General features: G+C 34.8%; 1 protein-coding gene across 21 annotated transcripts in view; it reads left to right on the top strand.

The window, feature by feature from the left end:
• Positions 1 to 15,040, top strand: part of LOC127005904 (calcium-dependent secretion activator-like) — a 214,093-nt gene that overhangs the window by 107,805 nt on the left and 91,248 nt on the right. For 19 of the 21 annotated variants that reach the window (XR_007758972.1, XM_050875264.1, XM_050875267.1 and 16 more), the window contains 2 exons: positions 316 to 503; positions 12,292 to 12,306. Coding sequence is in view for 20 of the 21 variants with exons in the window: in XM_050875264.1 (XP_050731221.1) it covers positions 316 to 503; positions 12,292 to 12,306 (203 nt within the window). In the remaining variant the exon portion in view is untranslated. The remainder of the gene's footprint in view (positions 1 to 315; positions 504 to 12,291; positions 12,307 to 15,040) is intronic. The other 2 variants (XM_050875273.1, XM_050875269.1) reach the window with 1 other exon arrangement.

The following is a 15,040-nucleotide window of genomic DNA, read 5'->3' as shown; positions in this document are numbered from 1 at the left end:
GGCAGCACCAATCATCCCTTTATGCACATGTATTAATCACAAATAACGTTTATGTTAATAATGGCATTTTTTCAGGCACCATTTAGACATTATTGGTGAGATCCTACTGTACATAATTACAGCATGACATTTTGAATAATAGAATGCTCTTTCCAATATTAACAATCTCTCTCTCTCTCTCTCTCTCTCTCTCTCTCTCTCTCTCTCTCTCTCTCTCTCTCTCTCTCTCTCTCTCTCTCTCTCTCTCTCTCTCTCTCTCTCTCTCTCTCTCTCTCTCTCTCTCTCTCTCTCTCTCTTTTTTTATTATTTTTTTAGGGATGGTTCAGTCCAGGTCAGATTTTTACCTTAGATGAGTACCAGGCTCGGTATGGTGTGAGAGGCTGCTACCGACACCTGTGTTATCTTGAGGACCTTCTGGACCGTGCTGAGAAGGGCCAGATGATTGACCCAACCCTAATTCACTACTCCTTTGCCTTCTGTGCCTCCCATGTACATGGAAATAGGTAAGACTTTCTGTGTTGTACTCACTGTTTCAGACACAATACCTACTCTAAATATGATTTACTTTTGTTTTATTTTATGTTAGTATATTGTTAGTATATTCTAAGACAACTCCACTTTTGGGATTCTAAGTTCTTGGCAGCTTGTAAAAAAATAGAAAAAAGAAAAAATATATATGCAAACCAAAAAAAAATATATATATATATATATATATATATATATATAGATATATATATATATATATATATATATATATATACACACCCACACACACACACCAATATATATATATATATAGATATATATATATAGATATATATATATATATATATATATATATATATATATATATATATATATATATAATATAAAATTGTGTGTGTGCCTGTACATATGTGTGTGGGTGGGTGCATGTGTATACACACAAACTTCGATAAACTATTTATTAGGAGAGACACATGTGAAGAGGAAAGATAAAGAAGGAAGAAGCTTATTAAAGAAGCTAATGAGAAACACATTTTGAGAATGGAAAAGCAGAAGACTAGGTTCTACTGGAGAGTGTGAGACCAAAGGTTGAGAAAGTGGTAACTCTGGAGAGAAGAAGCTTAGTCAACATGGCAAACAGTGAAGGAAATGAGTTGAAAATAGCATATGCAAATGTTAATGGAGATCTGTTTGCCAAACTGAAGATGAACGGTTATCTATAAGAGAGGAAGCCAGATGTATTATGCTTAGTGAAAGCAAAACTGTACAATGACAAACAACTTTAAGATGTTGGAAAACTAACTTTAAAATATAAGGAAAAGATAGAAATGGAAGACTGGAAAAGTGATAGTGGTGGTGAAAAACATGATGGTGGACAGTGTGTATGGGTGAGGGCATGGCTCAAGTATTAAGCATGCAAATATGATTGGGCTTGCAGAAAAAGAAAAAAAAAGATATTACAGTGGGATGTGTCCTGCCAAAGATGAGGGTATGCAATGAGATGGACTATCAAAGTATGGTGAATGATGCCGCTAAATGTTTAGAAAATCTGATCCATGTCAGTGACAGTACTGGTGGGGGACTTCCACTGTGAAGAAGTTCAGTGGGAAGGCTGTAGTATGGAGGCAGGAGAGGAGTTGTGGGGCAGCAGGATATTAAACATTGCAGTGCAAAATATCATGACACAATGTATAAAAGTATTCAAATTATTACAAGGAAGTGAAGAACCGAGATATGAACTCTACAAAAGAGACAGATTCAACCAGAGGAAATCTTTTTGGGGGGTCTTAGGGAAATTCTATAAGGAAGCAGACTGAAGTATATTTGATGAGGCAAACATTGTTCTTGAAAGATGGGAGTGTTTCCTAAAAACATACAATGAAGGAGTGGAAAATAATGTGCCAAAGGTGACTGGAAAAAAAAACTCAGAAAATAATTGGTGCAATAAAGGGTGTGAAATAGCTAAGAGTAAAAGATATCACATGGAGCAAATGGAGGAGGCGGAGAAACAACAGAACAAGAGAGAAATAGTGAGTGTGAAGACATGACTATGTACGAATTTGTGGAGGAAGAAATGAACTTTAAGAGAGATGACGTAGAGAAATTCACAGAAGAACCCAAACTTTTCTGTAGATGTGAAAAAAGTAAAATGAGTATTAAAGAAGTGTATGAGATGGCAAAGACACAAGCAGAAAATGAACAAATGTTCCAGCAAGTTTTCACAGTGGAAAGTGACCTAATGGAAAAAAAAGAGGGAGTTTTGAAGGTATTGAGGGTATATTTTGAAGTTTTGAGGGACATGGAAGTGAAAGTAGAAGAATTGAAGAATCTTTTAGGAAAATAAGATTTGAGGAAGACACCAGGCCCTTACAGGGTGTCCAATTGGATAATGAAAGTGTAGGACTTAAGTAGTTGATAAGATACAAAGTTTGGTTGTTAGCTCACTGGAAGAAGGTCAAGTGCCACACAATAGCAAATGTGCCAACACAGTGCCAGTATACAAGGAAATGAAGAAGAACCAATGAACTACAGACCAGTCACAGACTAGTGTTGTGGCTAGACTGTGTGAGACTATAATTTTAAAAACAGATGGATGAAATATTTACAAGAGGTGAATGTCTTCACGGATCATCAGTTTGGCTTCAGGGGAGATTGTGTCACAGACCTACTGAAGTTTTATACAAGAGCAGTTGATGTCTTACAGGAAAGAGAAGGCTGGGTGGACCATGCTAGACAGGAACTCACCAGAAACAAACTAAAATCCAACCTAGCTATGACGTCAGTTTGGGTGGAGTGTGCTTCGGGAGTTCTCTGGCCATAGCTTTGCTTAACACGTCCGCTGCGATTTGCACGGATCTGGCTTTCACTAGTAGCCTGGTAACATATAGTCCCAGATCTTTCTCTGCCTCTGTGGTGGATAGTGGAGTGTTCCCCATGTGGTACTGGTATGCTGGATATCCCTTCCCAAGGTGCATGACTTTACATTTTTCTTCATTGATTTGTAGCAGCCACTTTTTGTTCCATTCCTGTAGCTTGGTGATGTCTTCTTGTAGGAAATCCCCAGTCAAGGGGTTAATCTTATTTAATGTATGCAGAATATTTGATATACAGTTTCAATTAGTACATAGATGACATATGAGGGAGAAAGTGATGCATTGGGGTTGATGCTGTGAAGAGGTTCAGGCCTCACCCAAACTGACTTCATATTTGTGGCAGACTATAGTAGATGAGATCCTCAGAAAGATGCAAGGGAAATACTACAGCTGGACAAAAAGTGTGAGAAAGTATTTAGGGTGCACCAACTTGATAAAGAGAAACAAAGAGACATCGAAAATTGAGGAAATAAAAAGAAGAATGATTGGACACAGAAAAAGGGAGAAATAAAGAACAGTTGAGGGCAAGCCTTGAAATATAGCACAGACAAAAAAAACAAATCTTATGCAAATAATATCTATGACACAACCCTGGCATCTGTAATCCTCTTCAGAGCAAAAAGAAATAATCTACCATTGAACAATAGAAAAAGGTTGAAGAATGAAGGTATGGAATGCATCATGTGCACAGCAAGCTTAGAGGACCTGGAGCACTTTATTCTAGACTACCCAGCACACCATGAAGACATCGCAACACTCACCCGAGAACAGTCGAAGGGTGAATGCATCAATATTGCTGTAGGGAGATTCCTCTTCTCTACAGCAGCTGAATATGACAAGAGTATCAAATGTGGAGAAAAGATAACACAGAAGAAAAGAACTAAGGCAGTATTCCCAACACTTCATGGGCTGTTGTTGTATGTGTGTGTGTGTGTGTGTGAGAGAGAGAGAGAGAGAGAGAGAGAGAGAGAGAGAGAGAGAGAGAGAGAGAGAGAGAGAGAGAGAGATAACAAAGGACATGTAGTTTCAGAGGCTGGGATAAAATGTGTGCCATTTTCTTTTCACCCCTCCTGCTGCTGCTGTAACATATCATACTACTGCGTTTTTTATACAGCAGAGGAAGCAGTCAAGGTAAAAAAAAGTGACAAAATATAGCTCACAGAAACAGTGCTCCCCAAAAGGGAAAATTAGAAAAAGATTCAAATTGAAAATAAGTTGAATAGGTGAATTTACACTCTTCTTTTGAGATTGTTAAAGTCTTAGGAATGAGGAAATACAGACAAAAGAAGGCTGTTCCTGGGTTTAATAGTGAAAGAAATGGAAAAAAATGGTGCTGGTCAACTCTTTCACAAGGGATTAGGACAGCATAGGGATGGGCTAGAATAAAAAAAATGTGGGTGGGGTACAGGCATGCATTTAGCAAGTTCAGAAAGGCAGTTAGCATGAAAGTAGCAGAAAGAGAGGTAACATTGCAGCAGTGTTTAAGAGGTAGATGAATCAGTAATAGGAGGAGAGTTGATGAGACAAGAAGCCTGAGGCTCTTCTCTGTCCAAGAGGGCTGTGTGTGTGAAACCCCTTCACATGAGATGCATACTCCAGAAGGGGAAGACAATGTCACTGTAAATGGTTAGCATCTGGGGGAGCGAAAAGAATGCCTGAAGACGCACAAAATGCCTAACCTCAAGGAAGCTGATTTAGCAAGTGATGAGAAATTTCCAGTTGAGAGGTTGAGTTAAGGACAGACTGAAAATTTTTAATGTAGGAGGGAACAGCCGTGTTGTTGAAGAATAGGGAATAGATGCTCGGAGGATTGTATCAAGTTGTCAAATGTAGAAGTTGAGGCTTTGAGGTATTGAAGGACACTCAAGTTCCTTCTGCTCTATTCAGAAATGATAGGAAGGTCAGTGGTTAGGCTTGAGCTGTGTAATTACTATTGTTAAAAAATGTTGAATGATACAGAATAAACTCATCAGCATAAGAGTGGAGAGAACAGTTTGTTTTGGAAAAATCATCAGTGAGCAATGGGAAGAGAGTCGGAAATAGAACAGACCCCTGCAGAACACCCCTGATTATAAGTGTAGAGGTAGAACGGCGACCATTTACCACAGTGGAGATAGATCAGCCGGAAAAGGATTTGGAAATGAATATGCAGAGAGAGGAATAGAATCCTAAACAGCTAAATGAGGATGACCAGGTATACGCCTTTTCACCCTCAAATTTAAAAAGTTTAATTTCAAATTTAAAAAGTTGAATTTCAAGTTAAAAAGGGTGAATTTCAAATTTAAAAAGTTGAATTTCAAATCTAAAAAGTTGAAGTTCAAATTTAAAAAGTTGAAATTCAAATTAGAAAAGCTGAATTTCAAATCAAAAAAGTTGAAGTTCAAATAAAAAAAGTTGAAGTTCAAATTAATAAATGAAGTACAAGTGATAGAAAGAGATATATGTGCATACATACATACATAAATGCATACATCCACAAACTTATTATTATATATATATATATATATATATATATATATATATATATATATATATATATATATATATATATATATATATATATATATATATATATATATATATATATATATATATATATATATATTTTTTTTTTTTTTTATTTATTTATTTATTTATTTATTTTTTTTTTTTTTACGTCGTTGCCTGTTGCGCCGGTAGGCATCTTCCTGGTGGGGCCTGATGGTCGGCCCAAGGCTTCTTCCAGGTGGGGCCTGATGGGCGGCCCAGCCCGTACTGGCAGGCGAGTGTTTATAGTGGCGCCATCTTGCATTGGGTCATGCTGCCCCCGAACTCGTTCTTGATTCGCTTGGGCTTCCTCTAGAGTCCGGGTTGATGGGTGGTCTTCAGGACAGCATGTGGGTAGTTTTAAGCCACTCGGCGGTGACTGAAAAATCCAGTGGTAGCGTGGGATTGAACCTGTCGTCCATCACGCAGTGAATGTGAGCCCAATCGCTACCAGTTCGGCCATATATATATATATATATATATATAGATATATATATATATATATATATATATATATATATATATATATATATATATATATATATATATATATATATATAGATATATATATATATATATATATATATATATATATATATATATATATATATATATATATATATATATATATATATATATATATATATATATATATATATATATATATATATATATATATATATATATATATATATATATATATATATATATATATATATATATATATATATATATATATATATATATATATATATATATATATATATATATATATATATATATATATATATATATATATATATATATATATATATATATATATATATATATATATATATATATATATATATATATATATATATATATATATATATATATATATATATATATATATATATATATATATATATATATATATATATATATATATATATATATATATATATATATATATATATATATATATAAATTTTTTATTTGAACTTCAGCTTTTTTAAATTTGAATTTCAACTTTTTAAATTTGAAATTCAACTTTTTAATATGAAATTCAACTTTTTAAATTTGAATTCCAACTTTTTTTATTTAAACTTCAACTTTTTGAATTTGAAATTCAACTTTTTTAACTTGAAATTCAACTTTTTGAATTTGAAATTCAACTTTTTTTTATTTGAGGGTGAAAAGGTATAGATTAGGAATGCAAGATCACCTGTGAATGCTCCTTGCAGAATCCATACTGGAAATTAGAGAACATTAAAAGTTGATTAGTATCGGTAAATTTAGGGACATATGCTACAGCTGCACATGGCCTCGGTGCTTATATCCATCAAAGTGGCCCTTGAGCCTGGGGCAAGAAATAACCCATTAACCTGAGACACGGCCAGTGTGAAATCCAGGTTACCACAGTTACCTATCCCAGGTTTCCCCAGGTACCAACTTATCGGCCAGCCCGAACAAGAAGATGAACAACTGGAGGGCTTGCATTAACTGCTCGGCCAGGATTCAAAGTTGGGCCTGTGAATGTGTAGATAGGTGAGCTAACTACTTCAACACAGCGATGTTGATTGATGGTGAAGAAACTTCATATTAAGGATTGTGTCCAAAGCTTTAGAAATAGAAGAAAATAAAACTAGAGGCAGATTGGATAGTTTCAAAGGATAGAGCAGTCACCCTTCGTAGGCACAGATTGTATGTAGGTGTATTTGAGCAGGAAGGAAAGATAGATTTGATAGACAGAGATGAAAGACTGACCAGGCAGGGTGTCATCATGGAAGCATTGTTTTTAACCCTTAGACATTGGGTATAAAGTTGTGTAGCACATCAGCAATTGTGGCCATAGCTATGGGTGTAGTTGTATAACACAAGCAATTTTCTGCTGGAATATTTCAGGGAATGTAGCAAAAATCAGTCATATGTGCTGCTATTCTTAGGGTAAATTTCAGTAGTTGGTAACCTCCTCTTGTCAGTCAGTCCTATGCCAGCTGTCGAAATGTACGAAAGTCATGTGAAAATGCTGAAGTATACTGAAAAAACTGCATCACCTCAAAATTTAGCATATTTTTTTCTCCAAAACTACTGAATGTAACTGAACAAACTGTACTGCACTGAAATCAGACTTTTTTGTTGATCATCAGTGTATTTTTTTGCATCGAGAAATATCCGAGTAACTGGAAATATTCGGAAATGGACAGCTAATGCCCCCTCACCCACATTCACACCTTTCCTGCTCCCACTAAAGCTCGAGTTACAATTTTCAACACCAATCATTGTCATGTTCAAGGTATGCCGAATTGAATGTGACCAAAATGAACTTGAGTGGAGTGATAGTATTGAAGTAATTGACCTCAGAATAAAATAATTCAGCATTCGGCACCGACTAAAATAGCTCGTATGGTGCTGGAGAAAATCCCTGTAATCTAGAAGCTAAAGACAGCAGGAGGAACTCCATCATGTCTATAAGCATTTTCATATGATTTACTAATGTATGTTTTATTCCATAAAAAAATTGCTTGTTAAAATGTCATATGAGTAATAAGAACTACTACATGCACTTCAACATATTCTACTGCCATGAATTATATGCTATTACATGTTTGTTTGTTTGTTTGTTTTAATGGGCAATAACATCAGACAGGTAATGAAAACTGTAACAAAACTACAAACAGTTGATGAGCTGGTAGAGTAACATTTTTGTATGATTTTTATACACAATGAATTTTTATGACATTTTTATTCTCATCAGCATTATAACAAAATGTTATATGAGAACCTGTGTAGTGTTTAGAGATGGGACTCAAGTTATGGACATTTATAAGGTAAAATTGTGTCATTTTATGGAGGTGTCCAGACCATCTGCAGGTTTTGCATAGCCACAGAGATCCTGGGATTTTTTTTTTTTTTTTTTTTAATTAAAAATATCAGATTTTTTAATTTAAATCAGATTTTTTTATTTAAATCTTTTTTTTATTATTATTTTTTTTTATTGAAATAATTAAATGAATGTAAACCTCAATATTCTCTACATTAGTTTAAAACACTTGTTGGAGTATTCTTGTATCATATTCCGTCATCATAAGTAACCTGGCTGCCTGTTTGAGCCAGTCCTAAGACTGACCATCCACAGCCAACCAGCCACTGGCCAGCGCCACACCACAACTCCGTCTAGTCTCTTAAAAGTCTAACCAGATCATGTCATGTTTTGAACACGTCCTGACTGAAATTGCACAAAGAAAAATGACAGCAGCTTCAAATGAATGTTTCAAAAAAGACTGGATGATCCATGTATGTATGTGAAGTGATTCTTTGAAAAAAAAGGAGTATATGTTTCAAATATTTCCTTTCCTGCCACCTCCTATAGTTGGTGAGTTTTGTCCCTCTTAATAGCTTTTCTTTAGTTCATTTGAGTGTTTGGAGGGGCCCAAGACAACCCACATGCTGTCCTGATGATTGGCTATCAACCCGGACTCCAGCGAAACTCTCTAAAGAGGATCAAGTGAAGTTCGGGAGGGGGGGGATTAGTCAAGCAAGATGGCGGCAATATAAAACAGTTGCCCGTGCCACCAATTGGCTGGGACCAACCAAAAGAGTAAAGATGGTGGCATACGGTGTAGCTGAGCATGGCCGCAGTCCCCATCTCTGTAACATTGGCCCTTGAGCCTGTGGTGGGAAGAGCCCATCACCCCGGGACACAGGGTCAGCATGACATCCAGGTTACCACAGTTTACCTTCCCCAGGTTTCCCCAGGTACCCATTTATCGACCAGCTCGAAAGGGAAGATGAATAGCTGGGTGAGCTGCACACTGACTGCTCCGGTTGGGATTCAAACTCAGGACCACGGATTCGTAGTTAGGCACGCACCACTAGACCATGGAGGCATAAAACAAAATATCCACAGGGTGAGAAACTTGCTATATGAGGACAGACTTAAGCCTCTACTACAGCCAATGTCAACGAGATGAGAAAGCAATTACAACAAGCAAATGAACTGAAGTTGTTAGCCCATGGTTGCCCTGCACACATTCTAAAAGTTTTGGCTCATGATTTGGAAATTGGTAACATAGAAGAACATGTGGTTCACGTTGTAAAATACTTTTGAAACTATCACTCTGCCTCAGCAAGATACTGTCAAAAAGGCGGTCAACGTCTTGTTCTGCCCCATGATACTAGATGGACCATGTGTGGCTGACTGAAGATATATATCTATATCAGCTCAGGAAAATTTGTGAGGTTGACAGAGAAAACATTGATATCAAAGTTAGTGTTTTCTTTGTTTATTTTCCCATTCTATATTGTTGCCCTGCAATAAGATCAGAATTTAAATCATTGAAAAAAATTAAATAATATATATCTTGATTTAAATTAATGATTTTTTTAAATCATTTGATTTAAATCTTGATTTAAATCAAACAGCCCTGCCATATACCTATGGATAAGGCAGGCAGACTGTATACAACTCATTTCTATTGTTGTGCAAGTCGTGGCACTGGTCCCAGCACTGCCAATACCAACATAACAGTAATCTGCAGCTGCATACCAGCATGCCACCAGCTGCATTTGATGGCAGATGGAAGCCTGTGACATTGATCACTAATTCCTGTTTGTGATTTTTATCATTCCTACGCAATGCTTACAGAAGTAGGAGTAATCAGTAATCATGATAGGGGGAAACTAAATAAAAGCCAATGTATCTAATTTTGAGAATACCATAGCCGTCACATACAGTCATAAAGTTGGCCGTGGAGTGTGTGGGTGTTGCTGAAAAAGAGGACATGCAGTGCACAATTCATCTCTCTTCTCACTAATTATGGAGGATCCTGCAACTGGCAATGTGTTTTTATGTCATGCTGTTCACTTCTCACAGCTTTCCCATCAATACTGGTACCAATCTTAGTACCATAGTTCCATCATCTTTATATTCATGCACTGCTGGTACTGAAATTAGAAATACTTCCCAGCCCTGCTTAGTATGTATGTGCACATACATTGATTTATTGTGCCATTGGATATTCCTACAAAATTCATTAGTTAATTCAAATAGGCAAGGGTCTGCTGCTATTCAGATAAAAGATAAATTACTGTACTTGCATATTTTCCCCCAAATATGAGTGTTCACTTAGCGGATGACTTGAGAAGTTACAAACAAACAGAACCATGCATTTGCACAGGATAATGCAGGTTGTTCCTTGAGCATATTCAGTGTTGCTAGTTACTATACATGTTCTTGTGAGAGAAGTTGAGAGGTAGAACAGATGGCATAATGCATTACATGGTGCTGCATCACATATCTTTATAAAATGAAATCAAATAATACCACAAAAAAAAAAAAATGAAGATTTCTGCATTTTTACACAAACTTATCCTTCAAGTTGCACATTTGGATTGAGTGCTTTGGGCTAGATGAGCAGACTGGGTTGTGAAAATAGGTTTGAACATTTCATGGTTTTACACAATTATGTGTTCATATTTTTATTAAACATGTACTATCTCACCACACTACAAGTATGTGTCAAACCAGTAGATTTACCTCATTGTTTCAGTGACTATTTTCCCTTATCAAAGGAACTGTTCATACATTGCTTCTTTCAGTATAATGGATCTGTAGAGGAATATTCATGACCACAAGTGACCAATGTACTGTAGCTGAGATGAATATATCAACATTCCTTATAGTAACTGATGAATCACCTCAAATTTTAAATTTTATATAATGTAAATATGAAGCATTAATTTTCCATCTCCATTTGAATACATATAAAATGTCTACATCTTAACACAATCATTTTTTGAAAAGACACCAAAAGTATATGAGATTCTATTTTGAAATGGTTGCGCTTGCATCTCATACTCACAGCTTACATGATATTCCCAAAGAACTCTGTAACTGTCTTGACTCTGGTAAATCTGTCCTTTGTCGGTGTGTGTAAGTTGTCTACATAATCAAGACTGATTCCCTTGCTTGTTCTTCTTACTGTATTATCTTTTGTATTTGTTCTTTGCTCTGATTCATGTCTTGCCATCTGTTAATAGGGTATAAAAGTTATCCAGGTTCAGCTCTTTCCTAAAGTTGAGTTGTATTGAGTATATATGATAATATACCAATTATAGAAAATTTGTCAAAAACAGTGATGCTGGAGTCATTGTGTTGTACATTATTGAATGACCTAATACGTAGTTCCATTTTGTATCCAAATTCATTTAACTTGAACTACTCATATTCTATAATATAGGCTTTTAAGTAACTGCCTACACAGAAAACATCTTAAAAATAAGAATGATACAGTTGCAGCCATCTGTTTAATTTAAAATATGTTCACTAGATATTACATTAAAGATATAGCAATTTTAGTTTCAAACTATATAATTTCACTAAATCATCTTTTTCAAATACCAATATAAATCAAAAGGTATGCAAGTAATTGAAGGTTTTCTCTTATGTGAAAGTTTGTTTTTTCCTTAAACTTTACTCTTTAGAGACAAGAAAAAAAAAGAATGAATGGAAGCATACAGTATTCCAGATACAATGCCATATTGAAAATCAAAAGCATGATTCAACGTCATTACATTGTATTTATAGCTACGGTGTTCATCCTATTAACAGATTGGTAAGAGCCCTGGTATTTCCACTAATTATATCTGTTACAGTTTACAAGTTTGCAAAATTAGTGTAAATAATCTCTATAACATGTTCTCACCTATAATGCAGCATCTCTTAGCACTTAGAACTTGAATTTTCTAATCTTTCAATAGCTTCTCTTAAATATATTCTGTAATTAATGTTTAATCACAACTGTTCTCTACATTTGTACTATATTCACTAAAGCTTTTCAATGAATGCTTTATTTAAAATGGGTCATTCTGGTTTATACTCTTCACTGTGACTGATGAAAGTTTGTGCATTTTTTTTTGGCAGTCATCAAGCATTAAGGTATGTCTAAAGGAGTCATTTCTTAATTTCTGTAAAACAGTTAAAGTTTATGGTTCTCATGATTATTAATTTAATTTGGGACTATTTTCCAAATATATACAGTTCCACTATTTTACAAGGTATCTAATATATTTTTTCTGTATATTTTATTATTTTGGGGAAATTATTTTACAGGTAAATAAATATATTCTTCCCCATGTCAGTGTAGTAATTTCAAAGAAGTATGATAAGTGGGCTCTCACTTATGTGGTGCGATTGACAGTTACTTAATGGGGATATACTTCCATTTAGTTTTCATATCTCAACAGCATTATTTACATTGACACCAATAACCTCCTAAGATATTATATTTATGAACATAGGATACATGTTTCACCTTCAAATCTTCATTTGATTTTGGCTAAGATGTAGTGTGTCTATCAATTGCTTTGAGTGTGTAATGTCCTTCTTTTGGATGTGTCCAGCTAGACTGATTTTGAATTTTTTTGTTGTTCAGGGTCCTCTCTTTGTATAGGATCTTATAGAGATCACCCAATATATATATATATATATATATATATATATATATATATATATATATATATATATATATATATATATATATATATATATATATATATATATATACATGCGTCACCTCTACACACACAGATGGACAATAGGATGTTGATTTAACATGATACTATTCCAAAGAAAGTTGCTGAAAAGAAATTTTGCAGGGAATCAGTATACTGCAGACCATCTTGATTTTGGCTTGAATTGCAGACAATTAAATTTAATTATATCATCATATTTTGGATGCTGACCCTAAGTCATGTGTCCATCAGTTAGCATGCATATTGACAATAGTATTGCATTTGCAGTGCTGCCTTGCAGTGAGGACAGAGCACTTTCCATCATTGTTTACCCATTGTTAGAAATCATTCCTGTGACCAGTTAAGACTTTAAAACAAACATTTCCCAGACACTGACCACAATTCACAGAACCTCTGCCATTTAACATTCACAGCAATAATATTGTTTTATTGCACTTGGCCATGAGCATAAGAACAGTGCAGTTCTATAAACATTTATCCCTAATTAATGTATGGCATTTCATGAATCCAACCATAAGAATGTGTGTGGCATTTGCTAGTTCATGTCCACTGTGACTATATTGTTTTTGCTGTGCCTGGCCATGAGGCAGACAACAGTGCATTTTCTATTAACCATTATCCATTGTTAGTACTATTTCAAATATTTTGTGACCAACAGTCTTCAAAGTAAATATGTCCAAATTTTGATCATGATTTTTGCCAAGTCTACCAGTTAACATGCATTGCAGCAGTATTGGCTTTGCTGTGCCTGGCTGCAGGAATATAGAGCATCAACATTGTTCTGTTGATTGTATTTCCTATTCACCCTGCAGTGACATTTTTAGCTTGACCATGATTGGCTTAGGATACATTTGTTAGATGCCAACGGCAGTTGAAGAGATATTAGCCAGTTAGCATTCACAGTGGCAATATTGCTTGTAAATGGAAAATTAATTTAAAATACAGAGTAGTTAGGTGTGACATCCAGCCAGTAACGTGTGGCTGAAGTAGTCAAAGCTCCTTATCATATTTATTTTCACTCAAGTTACATTGACATATGCATGGTTACGTGCTACTAGAATTCATGCGCTGGTTAAAACTTTTAACCAGTGCATTAAGGCACACCGAGCCACCAGCCTGCAAACAAGAAAAACATTGTTGTTCATACCAGCATATTTTCAGAAGCACTCACTAGTCACAGTTTCTCAATGATTTTGATCATGTCATGGCTTGTACTCTTGTATTGTGCATTTATATTGTATTGTGTTTTTGTCAAAAGACTCAGTGAGTATACTCTAAATAGAAACCATGCACTATAAATTGAAAATGTATCCTTTATTAAGGGTACCATTTCAGATGAGTATTTTTAATAGATTCATGTTAAATCATCATCCAACTGTATATGCAATTATGTCAATATATATATATTTATATATATATATATATATATATATATATATATATATATATATATATATATATATATATATATATATATATATATATATATATATATATATGTGTGTGTGTGTGTGTGGAGAGAGAGAGAGAGAGAGAGAGATACATATTGTGTAGCTTCCAAGTTATGATATATGGGAAGTAAACTTCACATGTGGGGTCCCATCTCCAAATCTCAGATATGCAAGTTTGGCTTTAAGTTCACAAAATAGTTATTGTTTGAACTATCTCCTTTTAGAGGTTATTCTAGATATCAGTACATCTATGAGGAAAGTTGTGTTTCTTGATGCCTCTCAGGCACTTTTTCTTTATTTATTTCCACGACCTCTTGTGTTCTAGTATCACATATAAATAAGTCATCCCTGTCAATCGTTTTCACTTTCTTCATCAACTTGTACACTGCCATCACAACTCTTCTTTCTCTTCTCTCCTCATATGTCATGTCTCTCAAGCTTGGTGCCTCTTTTGTTGCTCCTCTCTGATTTAATTTTATTTCCTAATGTTTTTATTTCTGTGCGGAGACCACACCACTGCTATATATTCTAATCTTGGTTGAAGCACCGACTTGATCAACTTCATCATATCCTCATCCATGTAATGGTTCATCACCCTAATGTTGGTCAGGAGTTTATATGTTTCTCTTGTAATATTGTTAATGTGTATCCATTGGGATAAGCTGTTTTGAAAAGTTACACTTTGAT

This window comes from Eriocheir sinensis, chromosome 31 (assembly GCF_024679095.1).
Source record: "Eriocheir sinensis breed Jianghai 21 chromosome 31, ASM2467909v1, whole genome shotgun sequence".
In the NCBI taxonomy this organism is placed as follows: Eukaryota; Metazoa; Arthropoda; class Malacostraca; order Decapoda; family Varunidae; genus Eriocheir; species Eriocheir sinensis.
The sequence above is the reverse complement of the archived record's forward strand: the minus strand, read 5'-3'. Positions and strand labels throughout refer to the sequence as shown.